The 16,350-nt window shown below is 36.2% G+C and overlaps 1 protein-coding gene across 1 annotated transcript in view; it reads left to right on the top strand.

The window, feature by feature from the left end:
* The window catches only part of LOC126485002 (carbohydrate sulfotransferase 11-like), a 367,761-nt gene extending 352,126 nt beyond the window's left edge, over positions 1-15,635 (top strand). The window contains exons 5-7 of the mRNA XM_050108607.1: positions 9,191-9,379; positions 10,194-10,351; positions 15,216-15,635. Coding sequence (XP_049964564.1) covers positions 9,191-9,379; positions 10,194-10,351; positions 15,216-15,318 — 450 coding nt within the window. The 3' untranslated portion in view covers positions 15,319-15,635. The remainder of the gene's footprint in view (positions 1-9,190; positions 9,380-10,193; positions 10,352-15,215) is intronic.
* The last annotated feature ends 715 nt before the right edge of the window (positions 15,636-16,350 follow it).

The following is a 16,350-nucleotide window of genomic DNA, read 5'->3' as shown; positions in this document are numbered from 1 at the left end:
AATTACAAATTTTTGAAATACTGTATATTTATAACTTATTTCTACAATTAAAGATACAAATTACATTTTTTCTTGCATAAGATACTGTGAGACTGAATAGTAACAGTTTTTCAGAAGGTAGGATGTCACAGACTTTTTAAAGCTTTGTAGTTCAGTAAGAGACTTTATGTTTTGGTAATCTGTTGTAAAGTTTTGTTCCTGCATGATATACACCTTTTTGGCATAATGTGGTGTTACAATGATTGACATGTATCTCACTGTCTGACCTGGTACTGTAATCATGGACACTTTTGTTTTGAGGAAAAAGGTTTTCTTTTCTCAGTATGCTTTTTTTGACATGCGTGACTATTTACAGTATATAAATGCAGGGAAGGGGTAGGATCTTTAGATCTTTAAAGAAAGGTTTGCATGATTTTCTGCTGCTCACTTGTTTCATTATTCTTATAATTGCCTTTTGTTTCCTGAAAACTGTTATGGCCTGATGTACATTTCCCCAGAAAATGATACCGTACTTCAGTATTGAATGTACACGAGCAAAGTATACAGCCCTAACTGTTTCTGCACTAGTACTGTTGCAGAGAATTCTTACCACATAGCTCATTTTTGCTAGTTTTGAATTTGTGGCTGTGATATGAGTGTTCCATTTAAGATTTTCCTGGACATGAATCCCAAGAAATTTAGTTTCATTGACAGAACTAATGTTTTGGTTATCTATACATATTACAGGTTGTGCCGGATTTTTATTTTGATCAGTGTGGAAATTCATTAGTACAGTTTTTTGGGGATTAACTATTAGCCTGTTTCTGGTAAACCATTCAGACACTCCTTTTGTAATATCTTTTGCAGATGCAGTAAGATTTTCTTCATTATTCCCTTCAATCAATAGACTGGTGTCATCTGCAAACAGTACTGGTTCAGAATCTCTAACGTGTGATGGGAAATCGTTAATGTAGACCAAAAAAAGAAAGGGACCTAAAATGGAGCCCTGTGGAACACCATGAGTTAGTCCACATGGTTTTGAAACGTGTACCTGGAGTTCATTTCCTTCTGTGTACTTAATTTCAGTTACCTGAGAACGATATTCCAAATATGATTTGATCCACTGATTTGGCACACCTCTTACACCATACCATTCGAGCTTCCTCAGGAGTATAGAATGATCAATCACATCAAAAGCTTTTGTTAGGTCCAAGAATAAACCTGAGATATTTCTGTGGTTGTCCACTGCATTTACGACATGGTTTATCAGATTGAAAGTGGCAGTTTCAATTGATCTCTGTGGTCTGAAGGCATGTTGACATCCAGAAATAATATTATTCTTGTTGAAGAATGTAATTAGTTTTGAAAGGAACACTTTTTCAATAATTTTCGAAAACCCTGACAATAGAGACACAGGCCTATAGTTACCCATACATTGATGATCACCTTTTTTATATAGGGGTATTACTTTTGCCATTTTCAGTTGCTGAGGGAAGACACCACATGATAAGGATGAATTGCATATGTCCAATAAAGGTGAAAGTATTTGTCTTGCTGTTATTTTTATAATATAATCTGGAATATCATCAATACCAGTTGAGTACTTACTCTTCAGTGAATTAATGGTATTTAGGAGCTCTGTTGGGCTTACTGGACTGAGGAACATGGATATATTATTTATTTCAATAGATGAAAGTTCTTTCCATGTTGTCTTAGGTGGATTTCCAAATTTTTCCTTCACTAATTTCCCAGCAACAGTTGCATAGTAAGAATTGAAACTATTTGCAACTTCCCTAGGGTCAGTGACATTCTTGCCATCATGTGATATCACAATATTTTTGTGAGTTGTCTTCTTCCCAGTAAGATCCTGCACAGCTTTCCACATGGACTTAGTTTTATTGGATGACTTCATAATATATTTGTCATTTTCCTTAATTTTTGCCTCCTTTATGATGCGTTTCAAAACTAGCTTGTATTTTTTGAAATAATTAATAAATTCTGGACTGCTGTTAGTTTTTGACTGCAGAAAAAGTTCCCGCTTCCTTTTACAAGATACTCTGATGCCTGATGTAATCCAGTTTCTGAATCTATCTGTGCTCTTGGAAATAACTTTCCTTTGTGGAAAAGCTATGTCAAAGTTATGCTTGAAAATGTTCAAAAAATGTTCCATCTTTTCGTTAGTATTAGAGGTATCGTATACTTCTCTCCAAGATTGTTCACTGATTAGGTAGTGGAAGCATTCAATATTTTTCCCACTATAAATCCTTTTATGGATAACATTTTCTATACTGGTCGAAATGTGATTTACAGGTATGGTCAGTAATTGTGAAAGGTGGTCACTATAGCCGGTATCAAAGTTTTCTGATGTACACTTGTCCATGTTTACACATACCTGATCAAGGAGAGTGACACTAGTTTTAGTTACATGTGTTGGAGAGCTAACAGTAAGACAAAGATTGTAGGCTTTTATAATATTTAAAAACGTTTCCCTGTGAGGGCTATAGCTCAGAAAGTCAATATTAAAATCACCACATAGTACCACTGTTTTCCCAGTTGTCTTAAGTTTGCCTAAAGCAAGGTCCAATTTTTTGAAAAAAACACTTATGTTGCTAACAGGAGATCTATACACACATAAAATAATAGTATTTTCAGACATTAACTCTACAGCTGAGATTTCAAAGTCTCTTTCACAACCAAGTTTGCAGACAGATGTTATACTCTTATAATCTACATTTTCTTTTACATATATACAAGTTCCCCCATGTTTTGATTCCATTCTACAAAAGCAGTTTGCAAGGTTAAAATGTAATATTTTTAAGTACTGAAAATACTCATTTTGTAACCAATGCTCACAAAAACATAACACTGAAACATCTTTCCATTCACTATTGAGGAGTATATTTATTTCATCAACTTTGTTTGTTAATGACTGTACATTCTGGTGTACAATCTTCAGTCTATATTTGCAATTTAATTCTGCATCACATTTATTTGTGATACAGTCTACTTCCCTAAAAAATGCCTTTCACCCTTTTTATAAGACATTGCATCTTTCTTTATGACCCATTTGTCCAAAGTACTTTGGACTGCTTCTATATTAGGCCTATTGTGATTCCAATTTGCTAGACGACAGATTTCTTCAACCAAAAATTGTTTCCCAATGTGATTTAAGTGAAGGCCATGGCTGGTGTGCATGGACCTGTCTAACGTGCTTACATTTATTAAGTTCACGTACAGAAACTTTTTGCATACAGTATCTATCTCTTTGTTTACTCTTTCTATTAACTTATTTACACATGACCAAGGAGGGAGGTCGTATCTGTGTGGTTGATTTACAACAGCTACATTTGTGTTGCCTAATTTGGGTAGCACACTTTCAAGAACAGTGATGAGTTCACTACCTTTATCTCTGGCAACATCATTCGCACCTGCAAAAATTACGACACAGTCTTTTGGGTTAAGGTTTTCACACGATTTTACCACTGTTTTTGTCACTTCTGCAATGCCTGCTCCTGGTTTGACAAAGGCTTGGACACTTGCGTTAGTTTGTGTATCTGCTACCTTTTCTGCTATCTGACGTCCATGATTATCGGCAAAAATCAACACTTTTCGTTCTTTTTTGCACACTTGAGGCCAGTCGACTGATTTTTTAATCACATTTCTTTGTTTAGGATGCGACATGCGCGAAAAATTTACAGTGCACGGCTGTTGTTGTTTGTAATTATTATCTGGACTCATATGTTCCTGATTGACATTGTTTGTGGAATCACGTTTGTCATTATAACTATTTGATGCACTTACTTTATTATTTCCAAGTTTTGTACTGGTTTCCACAGTAGTTCTTCCTTTGATTACATCACTCGTAGCCGATATTTCTTCCAGATACAGACCATGCTCTGTTTGTTGAGTTTTACAGCCAAGATGTTGCAGCTGTTTCTCCAATAAGGCTACAGTCCTTTTAAGTTCACTGATTTCACTGTTTTTTGCAGTTAAAACGAGACGAAAATCATCGCAATGTTTACATGTCGATGTCACTGAATTTGCATTTGCTACGGTTTTTTCACTAGATTTTGATCTTGTAATGATTTCGTTTGCGTTTTTTGCTTTAACTTCGCAGCAGTAACATTTTCCAGGTCGAACAACGATACTTTTTTTGCACTGAATACATAAAGACTCATTCTTTTTTACGTTTTTCGCGGAACTCGATTTTCGTGAACCTTTTTTCACCGCCACGATGCTACCATACTTTTCGTGACAAGTAACAAAGGAATAATAATATTAAAAACTAAAACCACAGTGTTTTATAGTGTCTGTTCTTAGGCATGGAATATACACGCACATCAGCACCCCAGGGTTCTTCTAACCACTGTGTGTCCTCCTTCAGATCCTTAGAGAAAGCAATAATATCATAGAAGTACACCATCACCGATATGTCTTCAAGCCTCTCAAAACCCTATCTAATATCACTTAAATGTGGCTGGTGCTTTCTTAAGCACAGAAGGCACCCATTGGTAGCTGTAACGACATCAGCGGATGGTAAATGTGGTCTTTGACTGGTCTTCTGGCACTACTTTCAACTGGTGGTAACAATGTTTTGCAACCATGATTGAAAAATAGTACTGAACTAATGATAGTTGCAACAGAACCTGTATTTCTTCATCCTGTCTGATGGTTTCTTAAGCACAATGATAACCAATTCTCCCCAGATGCTATTACTTTCTTCAATAGTGGCATCATTCAGGCTCTGAACGATAAATTTCTCCCTTATTGATTTCAAAAGATGAGGTCTTCTACATACTTTCCAGTAAAACTGAGACTTGTCCCTGTTAGAATGGTGTTTTGCAGTGGGTGTCACCAGCTATGGTCTACTAGGATTGAAAAAATTTGCAAACTTTACTAATAGTTTCGCCTCAGCTACCACATCTCCTCTCTTCAAATATCTACTTTCTCATGTAATGCACATGTATTGATGGCTTCCTTATGGCAGCCTTTTTTTTATTTATGCGTGGATATGAAATACAAAAGTAATCACAGCACAACCACAGGGTGCGATGGAGGGTGAGTGTTTTACTTATGGAGAAGGAACCATTTACACTTTGACTTCTTAACATGGTGGTGGCACGAGTACCAAAAAATAAGTCATGATGACAGTGACTGTTGTCCCAAAAAAGAAAAACAAAAGAAGATTGTACAGAATAACTTCATTACTTACTAATTTACTTCTTGACTTTGGGATGCTAATGCTCTGACTGGCATTGATTTTGGTTATTAAGAGCTTAAATTTGAATATTTAATTGATATGTTGAAAGTGTTATGAGAACTGTTAAACACAAAAGGATTTTGAAAAGAAGTGGTTATATGATTTGGTAGCTAGTGGGTAGCAAATATAATTTTCCATTATCACAGCACTTTCCTGCTGAGGGTAAGAAGTTCATTATAGCTATGAGTGACACTGCATTGCAGGGCTACAACTTCAAGGAGTGACATGAGATACAGCAAGACAAGATTTAAAAGTAAAACTGATTATAAACTTATGACTGGCAGATCACATTCACAGAACTGTGCCCAAGTTAAGTACTCCTCATGAATGAAAATGAGCGGTAACATTTCAAACAATATATTCTTCATTCACTTCTTACACACAAATGATTCTCTTATGTAGACAACAGTGAGAAGTGTCTAAATAGCTCTACTACACACAAAATATTACTTGGTAGGTCAGAACACACACTCACTCAAAATGGTTTCCCAGTTCCTGTCAGCGATCTGTAAGGCAACCTGAGCCTCAATGACTGTGTACACAGTTTAATCAGTCCTAACCTCATGACAGCAGAACTTTGTGATATTGTATCATTTGCAGCAGTCTCTCCCAGCTGGAAAATGTTGCACAGAGTTTGGCAGTCTGTTATATTTAAGAAATATGACCACAGGATTGTGCAATAACCTTCACCTACATGGGACAACACTTACATATTTTCTTGAAAATGATTCACTCCCATATGAAACCTGAGCAGTGTTGAACCTTGTGTTTCCATATCATTGCCCCCTATCCTGCATTGCCTATAACACAGAGAATTCAGTCTTTCTTAGCCAACAGGCCCAGAGTTGCCACCAAATGTGAGCCCTCATGTCCAAAAACTTTGGTTCTGTTCCATTTATTACACCAGCTATGCCACACTCTATCTCTGCATATGTCTTCATAACGTTTAATTTTAATGGGAAAGCGATCTGGCAGTTCTGCAGCCCCCATTAAGGTTTAAGGCCCCCTATGATGCCCACATCCATTCTGTTTCCTGTTCCTACACTACAAAATGCAGTGTCCTACCACTCTACACTTGAGTATTGAGGCGGCATTGCTTCCAAATGTAGACCACATGATCAAATCTATAAATTTTACCTCCATAGAAAAAATGCTTCACTTCTCCTGCACTCACATTGTTATTGCAGCAGCCAAATCCTTTGAGTCTTCCATCTGTACTTTCCTCACCATAGCTGGTGTAAGTCCCACAACAACAACAATAAAAAAAAAATCTGATGCCCTGGGAGCCTCCTGCAGGATAATGTAGGCTTCTCATTTCCTGTTAACCTGTACATTCAGCTTTTGGGATACTCCACTGAGTGCTTTGGAAGAATTTGGCACTGTTCTGATTGCAGTAGTACCTACTAAGCTCATTCTTAAGTTGTTCAAATACATGTATTTTATTCAACACATCAGGGTACATTAAGTACGTTTTTGCCTCTCCCACTAAGTGTAATTTGGCCTTCTATAACCATACTTCATCTTTCCAGTTGCCCAGAGCTGCAGCAACTTCCAAATCATCTATGAATGTTGACACATTCTCAATTGCCTTGCCCAAAAAAAATGTAAACAGAATAGCCACAGTCAAATCCAATAAAGGAGTGAATACACTTGATCAAGCTTTTGTTTCCTCTACTTCCTCTATCTTTTGTTGCATAAACATGTTATCTGTCATCAAAGTATCTGCTCATTTTTGCAAAGCAGCATTGTTCTACTTGACTGAGCTACCTATTTCACCAAAAGATTCAATCACTTCCTGAGTCATCATCACTTGTGTTTGTGACCCTGACATCTGTGAAAGCTTTACCCACCAATAAATACAATACCACAAAGAACACACAAGAGAATGTGGAAAGCCACTACAGGCACCCAAACATAACACCAGGAAATGCACTCAATTCTTCAATCACATCATCACCCATCTCAACAATGAATACCAACGTACTTCATGCCCATAGCATAGGCACCTACTACATGTCACAATTACTGACTGAGTCAAGGCAACTCATGGCCTGACAGATTACACTGCTTGCATCTCACTGTCCATAAACAGTCTTCTCTACTGTTACCCTTCTGCACTCAAAAACAGCATTTGCATACTTGCATATCAGTCAGTTCACCCTGCTGTGTTTGTGCACAGGAACAAAAGATGTCAGGAAGAACAAGTTCACTCACAGCAGGAACTGACAATGATGTCGCAACGGGACTGTCCTCTTGACAAATGGCTGTTCAGATTTAGTTGGCACTAATACATAGGAGTCAGGATGTAACCCCTATGATGACAGGTGAACTGGCTGATGGCAAATCACAATGGAGCACCATCTCCTAGTCTAGACATGGACTTCAGTTGCAGAGGTGACTGGAATTGTAATCAAACCATCAGTAAAACATCCCTGTTTATATTAATTCTTTATTCATGTTAATTACAAGGATGGAGCCATAGTCACAGAGTAGGTTATTGGCCTTGGTGACATAGGTGGCCATGAGCGAGTGGCATGTTGGTGTCAGCATTTCACCCACCCAGCAGGCAATGCATGGGGGCAGCCATAGCTGCTGACATCCGTGAAGCTGAGGAAGTCTGACAAAAGTGCCACACTGTCAATGCTGGATGACAGCAGTCACTGTTGGTGGCTCCGGTGCTCTGTGGTTGGCAATGACAACACACAGGAATAGACAGTGTTTAAACTGTGATGCTCATTATGACCGAAGATGGTGGCATGTGCATGCCTCAGTTATAATCAGCAACAATGTAGGCTCATACAGGCCAGGTGAGAGTGACAGTGTAGTTGGGTAGCAAGCTGGCCTAGGCTTGAACTCACAACCCACCAGGGAGGTGACCAGCAACAGATGGATGCTACACAGCAGGTGACCAAGTGGAGTGGAGGCAGCAAGATGACTGCACACAAAGCTCATCTGAAGCAGGAGCCTGCAGCTACTGGCACAGAGCCTGTGGACGACATATGGCTGCATCATCTTGTTTGCAACTGATCTCTGTCTTGTAGTCATCAGCTGGCACACACTGCTTCACCAGCGTACTGAAGCACCTGGACATTCATTAATATAATGAACATCTGAGGAAGAGGATCTGATTTGAAGAGTTTGTATGTGAGCTAGCTGGTTAGTATTTCTCCAGTGGCAGCGCTCCCACCCTGGTATTCAGAGCAGAATGTTGCCACTGAGCCACAATTAATTAATTTGCTCAGGTTTTCTTGTCTGGTCAGCTACTCATGAGAGCTGTAAAATTTCTCAACTTTGCATTTGAGAGGTACTGGCTGATGTGCCAAATGAACAGCAGGTATCCATATTAGTGCCAGCCTAGAACATGATTTTGATTTTTCACATTGTGTACTATTCAACACAGTCAAAATTTCTCATTCTAGTAAATTATTATAGTGTTAAAGAAAAGTATAGTTCAGTTCATTGTTAAAAAACACAAGAATTTGTAAGAAATTTCTTCCTATGTCTTCACTACAAGATCTTTCCTCTTTTTAATTTCCACTAGCTCATCCTATATTAGTACAATTGGTGTTTATTACATTTTACGACATGGCAAAGATCTCTCTTTTAAAAACAGTTTCATGTTTTTGTGCATTATTCTTACAGGGAAAATGTTGTCTTAAGAAACAGCATGACTTCAATTTACTAAGAAGTACAATGTAAAATTTTCCATGTATCTGCATACACAAAGAAATAAGTGATGCTAACACTTATCTATTATTCCAGATGCTCTGTTAATAAAATGTACAATACTTTAAACATATGATGTGATGCAAAATCATTTAGGCATGCCTTTTGCCTGGGAATCAAAATAGAGTGTGGCATTTTTTTTGTTGGTGATGAGGAGAATAACAGTTTTTCATTTTTATGATAAAAATACAATTCAAATATCTATGAACATTTTTATTCTTCCAGATTGTTGGTACGCAGAAGAAAACTAACCCAAAGAACCCACGGTGGCCGACATTTTCAGAATTTGTGCAGTTTCTTGTGGATGAATATCGGAAAGGAAGTCAGTTCGACATGCACTGGACTCCTATAACAGAGTTCTGTACACCATGCCAAGTGCCATTTGATGTCATTGCAAAATTTGAAACCCTTGAGGTATTGTGTTACAAGCTCTTCGCTTCTAATTATTGAACATTTAAAAATTTATTCATTTATTTATTTTTTAAAAAAGTAGTAATCTTAAGAAATTGAAAAAAAACAAATGTAAAAGATTTTCAACACCTGGCAGTAATATTTTCACTTGCAGTTACTAAACTTGATTTTTATATTTTGTAAATAAACAATTTGAAAGATTTTGAATAATATTAATGTAGAGCTGACAGGTAGATAGTTATTATCTTCCTACTTCATTTTATCACAGTTCTGACTACACTTTTTGATTGTACATAGCACTGAATAAACACTTCTCCTCTGGTTGACAAACATTTGTTGTCATGCCTACAATGACAACCACTTTATACAGAAAATACATGCTAGTGTAATGTTCAAGCACAGTTGATATCTAGGTCAGTACAAATAAAACATTTATTTTCATAACATTTTTTACAAATCAGTTGAGAACAATAATAAGGAAACTGTATTTTTGCATAGAATAGATGAAGAGAGTCCAAAGTCTATCTCACATCTGGAACTAATAATTGTCCACAATACTTCATGTAAATAAGTTGAAAAGCTGCAGAACAAAACCACAAGTAACATCCTATGGTCATTGCTCTCCTAATGTCTACTTATCCTTCTACATTTCTGCTAGGAACAAGAATATGTTTTCTAGACACATGTGTAGAAGGTACTCAGCACAAGCAAATCTTGGTAGTTACATAAACATTCATCCCCATCAACTGCACAATAAAAATCACCATTATTTGATAAAATTCAGTTTCATTAAAGTCTGTAATCAATTGTATTGCAGGAGGACCAGAACTTCCTCATTCACCTAGCTAATCTTCAGGATATCATACAGCCTCAAAAGAAAAATCAAGCAAAAGGACGAACTACTACAGAGGTTGAAGATGCTTACTTTTCTCAATTAACAAAAGCACAAATTCTTCTGCTGTATAACATATACAGGTAAGATAAAATTGTTTCAATTTTCATTGTTTTAAGGAACTAGGAATAAAATATCTATAAAAATTCAGAATGATAAGAAAAAGTATCTTTTGTAAATACCAATGAAGGTAATAAGTACCTAGTCATAAAAATCACATGCATTGCACTAAACTGAAACACTCAAAACAAATAAATGCATAAAAAAGCTATACCACAATAAGTGCCAAGTTTTTGTTAACTAGGAGGGGCTACCTAACAAGGTAGTTGTTCAGTTGTGAACATATAGAATTCTGTAATGGATTTCCTCTGATTTGCACACTGCAATGTGTCCAGGTAGAGGCAAATATATGAAGAATCCAATCCTATATATAACGGAGGATGGAAGACTTCTGATGAAACCCTCATCATCACTGAGATTTGATCCTTTCTCTCTGACATTGAAACATAAGTTCTGCCAAAGGAAGTTTGCACATTACAAAAGGCTTGAGCTTCAATATTGGGTTTTTAATAACCCTCTACCAGCAGTCATTAATCCTTTATAACGTTTAAGAATAAAGTTGTTGGTTGCTGTCTTTCTTCAGATAAATTAGTCCACAGCCTTTAAGCTCTGTCATCATTTTCTAGAATAAATTAATTCTAGAAATTTTATGAGTGTATAACCATCATTTCAAAAAGTAGTTGGTATAGAATTAATACAGTTCAAACATTAGTACTGAAACTGCTACTGAAACTTTCATATTCTGCACTATTAATTACAATGAAACTCATAATACATAACAACTGCAAGCATTCAACGTAATAAGGAATAATATTTATAGGTCTAGCAGGCATATATTAATTACTACTTAACACATGAACTACCACACTTTGTGGAATGAAGTAAAGCATGACTGATATGTGCTCAGTTAGCAGATACAGATATCAAAATCCCATATTTCTTATTTATACCCATTATCTCAAACCCTAACTTTAGCCATGCTGGACTTGTAAAGGACCTTCTCACCTATACCCGTTTTCCATGGTGGAAACATCTCTTCATGACACACGACACTGACAACAGCTAACCAAAACCCCACATAGAACCTTGTTTAAAACAGTTCGAGCCCCCTTCCTACCATGATCTTCCTCCTCATGCACCCAGTCATCTGCTTTTAGCCTTTCAGGAATTCCTCACTTCTAACCTGGCCTCACCTTCCTCTTCCAAACCCCTCCCCAGGGTGTGTGCCCTTGGCGGCAATTTCAGAGGGCGCCAAATTCATATTCTTCATGAACAAAACCTTGCTTCACAAAGTGCCTACTATGCAGTGCATTGTAATGAAGAAAGCTGTGATATTTTTAATTCCCCTCTTGTTTTGCCAGCTACTTCCTTAAATTCATTTTGTTGCTTTTAACTATTTACCATTAGCATAAGTGAATATAATCTGCACTTTCATAATAAAGAAAGATTGGTCCTCAGATTTAAAGAATATAACACCAGATATAATTTTGTGCTTAGTTTTATTTTCTAATTTATTTTGATTATTCCTAGTTAGTATCTTTCTTTACAGGGTGAAATCAGTAATTGTTTTGTAACTTAAATTCTATTGTTGATGTATAAACAAATATAAATTCTTTACTAATTACAAACATTTGGAGGAACAAATACTAGTAATCTTAAAGTATCTATTTGGTTCTATTCGAAAACATGTTAGCAAAGCCAGCCCTTCATTAACCAAAATTAATTAACAGTTTTGTCAAAAGTATTGTTTCCATAACTATATTTGTTAATTTCATGATTTAAACAAATAATTCGGCCTAACTCTTGTGGTAGAAGAAATTGTTAAAATGAACCAATTTTTTATTTATTCAGTTAATTTAATGAGTGAAGCTTTAATTGTAGTTTCTGTAAATTTCACTTTGAACAATGTGTAGTTTCAGTACATATTATTGTGAGGATATATAAGGGCCTGATTTTTGGTCATGAGACAGTCCACGGCTGAGTTTCAGACGAGTAACCTGTGCTGGTTAGAACAACAACAATGCTTCAACTTAACAGTGTAATAAGTGTTAAACAATCAGGCCGTATGTTAAAACAGTGACATTGTCTATTTCCATGCGCACCTGATTATTCTTCAAGAACTATGAACTTTGTGGTTACGTTTTACTGCTCATAGATGTTCAACAGTAAACCATTGTAGCAGTATGTGGAGGTTCGCCTGCAAACTATTAATGAGGCTTATGGAAAGTTTAAAAAATAGTGCACTGGCCATACACATATAAAAGTGTATATGGGAGGTTGTGAAAAAATGAAATTAAAGTACTGTGAAGCACAACTGTGCATCTGTCGGCTACATTATTTATAGTAGACAGTGTCCAAATTACAACCCTATATTTCAGCCAGTACATCAACACTGAGGACAACAAATGAAGATAAATAAAGCAGGTGGAATCGCTACAGCATGTTAGTCTATTGATTATTCATATGATTTTGAAGTGCATCATGTTGGTTTTTGAACATTTTTGGACACATTGTAAGTTGATATGTGAATGAATCATAAGTTGATTTTTGAATATGTGCATAGTGTACGTGATGTCTCTGCCAGGGGAATCTAGCAATAAGAATCTTTGCCACAGACAAAACAGAAGGGCCATAAGAGCTGAGCTGAGTAAACCTGAATGTCAATCACTGTTTGTTTGTGTGTTTGACTGGGTATGTGAATGATCAGCATTGTTATAATTATTAGCAAAATCTGTAGATTCATACTACCTGAGTGTAAATAAACAACTAACAGGAATAACAGGTAATAAAGATTACATATTACTCTTCTCGGTGTATCCAAGAAAAGGAAATTTTGACAGAAAATTTTTGCCAGATCACTAAATTACCAGTTGTACAGTCCCCAGTTAGCAGCTACTTTAAGTTCTATTCTAGGAATAGCACAGAACTGTTTTATCAATATGTAATAACACCTATCTGGAGAATAAATGTGGGATAACTAAACTGGTGATTCTGGCAGGGTTATTGAAGTTAACCGGAGAATAAGTTTTGACAGAATCTGTGATGAGAAGATTTTTTGCTAGAATGAGGAAGGAGAAGAAATGGTGACATCATACAAATTATGTGGAAGAATATGATGATCCCATATTCATATAAAAAATCCGTACTACTACTTTTTGATCTTACTCTTGAGAATCTGAAGCATGAAACTGAAATGTGAAACTATATCCTAATACAGAACTATTTCAAAGCATAGAACTTTTTTCTTGTAGTAGGCTTAATAGGCATTTGATAATGGTACTTTGTGAATTACCGTATATTCTGTCACGTTATTTATGTAAATGAGGTAGACCAAAACAGTCTTGCTTTTGACATGTGTACAAGTGCTGCAATACTAGAAAGGCCTATTTCATTTTATCTAGCAGACAGTGACAAAATAAATGTAATCAAATCAAGAAACCCAATGACATTTTGATTCTTCATGTAGCAAAATGTTTATCAAACTTTGATGAGGTAATAGATTCTTTTACAGAATGGAAAGCATGCTGTGTAAAGCTGTAGCAAGATTAGAGAGAAAAAATGCAGGGACCTAAGGATTGAAGAAATGCATACTGGTGATGCTTTGCTTGTCTCTTGTTTTTCCTGGTTATATGTTTCCTATATATAATTTTACATCACACAGAAGAGAAAGTTATTAGCTAATAGGCAATGAAGAGTGCAAATTTTCTGAATAGTTCTTATTCTCCTGATTACACATAATCACACACAGTATTAATTGTTAGATTTTTTTAAGGGGGTAGCATGTCAAATCAGCCAGCTGAGAGCAGGAGAGTAACCACAGGGCATTTTAATTTCCACTATCCTGAATATAGGTTTGATGGCTTCCATTACAAAGTATACATGATTGAATTCCACAGAGCAAAATACTGTGACATGCAATAAAAGAAAGCTGTGTGAAGAGGCATGGCACTGCACTTTGGTGCACTTAAGACCAAATAACATGTCTAATATTTCCTTGAACATACATGTGTGTTACAAAATGAACAAATTTTTGAAAAATCTATTTTTTTAATTTTTTTTTTCTGCCACTATCAAGTTTTTCCCCTGGTTCAGAAATATCGCTAGTACATCCAGCTGACTGGCCCCATTACTGCCAGACTGTGGATACAGCATCCTTAGACACCAAAATCCCATATGCGCATGGCCTCCTGATACCAAACCTACCAACTCTTTTCTAATCCTCCCTCCCAACCACATGCCGACCCACAATTACTTCACTTTCGAAGACCAAATTCATAAAAAAATCTTGTGGTACTGCCATCAGTACTCACATGACACCATCATATGTCAGCTTCTTTGTAAGTCATCTGGAGAAATCCTTCATACCCAGTCAACAAATAAAACCCCTCACCTGTCTCAGATACATTGATGAAATTTTTACAATCTGCATTTATGACAGGGACAACCCTTGCTCTTTCCTTCCCAACCTCAACACCTACTCCTAAATCTGGTTCAACTTATCCTTCTCAACTCAATGAACAACCTTCCTAGGCATTGATTTCCACCTCTGAGATGGTTCCATTCATATGCCTGTTCATATCAAGTGCACCAACCACTTGACAGCCATCACCCATTCCATGTCAAAAAGTCTCTCCCTTGCAGCCTCATTGCTCGAAAGCTGGTGTGAATACTGTTTTCTCTTGCCACTTCTATGCACCACACATCAGTCAGCTGTAGGTCCTTCACTTTACATAGTACTGACATTTCTTTTATTTTCCAATTTCTCTTCTTTATATGTATATTTTTATGCTTACTATACATAATGAGTACTAATTCCCCAAACAGTTGACATTTGTGAAGGCAGAAACATTGTAATGCTATTTTAATGTTTTATTTCTTTTCTGATAGGTATGACTTCACGCTGTTTAATTACACGCTGGAAGGATACCTGGAGTTGGCGATAACAGAGACTCCTGAGGCAACTGTTCTCGATGTGCACGCCACCGTATGAAAGTCCAGTCCTGTCTGCTCAGAAGCTAATACTCCAGCTTCATAGCCGAGTCTAAGAGACTGTTATTGCTCAGTTCCATGAGCAATAGCTCATTTTACCAAGATTTTTAAGAGATGTAATTTTTGAGTACCAGTATTTTATGCCCTTAATAGTTGTAAACTAGCTAAATATCAATGATGGACTGTTGTTAACTATTATCAAAACGGGTTACCTACTGAATATAAATAATTTATCAACAGTTATTTATTGTAATCTTGTTAAATGTAAATATGTACACAACATTTGCTTGTTCCAAATAAAATTTGTTAGATGTTGAAGGTATTTTTGATAATGTGAACAAGTTTCCTTGCTCTGGAAAACAATGCTCATATTTTCAAGCAAAGAAAGTAATTGTGTTATTTAGGAAAAAATCAGCTAAAAGAAATATTTACAAGTCACACATGTTCTAACTGCAATTGATGTTTAAAATTTTTTGGGAGTAGCAAGTAGGTGTGTAACATAGAGTGGTCAGATACAGTGTGAAAAACTTATAAGGGTGTTGCAGAGTAGCTTTTGCTAAGAAATAATTCTTAAGAAAAAATTCAATGCTTGCGTCATTTCCAAGTTAATTAGCATTGAAATTAGTCAACAAGACCATGGTGCACACAAATTCAAGTGATCAGTCAGATACAGTTAGTGTCAATTTTTCTCATAGCGCAAATGACAGCACATGACACTGCATAGCCTCTGGCTTGGGTTGGATCCTTATTACTGCCCCTTGTCCAATTTTTGTATCACTCTCTTGCTTAGTTTCAGGAAACAAAATGAAGAATACATTAGCAACACCATCTCTGGCAGGCTGCTTAAATTTGTGCAATGGTCTGACTGGCTAACTTCAACGCTAAGCAACTCAGAAATGGTAAAAGTATCCAATTTTTTCTTAACGGTAATTTCTCAGCACAACTTACCATGCAACACCTTTACAAGATTTTCAGACTATTTCTAACCTGTATATAAAATGAATAATCTTTCAGTTTCAGACATACATCTACT

This window comes from Schistocerca serialis, chromosome 6, assembly GCF_023864345.2.
Source record: "Schistocerca serialis cubense isolate TAMUIC-IGC-003099 chromosome 6, iqSchSeri2.2, whole genome shotgun sequence".
Classification (NCBI taxonomy): domain Eukaryota; kingdom Metazoa; phylum Arthropoda; class Insecta; order Orthoptera; family Acrididae; genus Schistocerca; species Schistocerca serialis.
The sequence above is the reverse complement of the archived record's forward strand: the minus strand, read 5'-3'. Positions and strand labels throughout refer to the sequence as shown.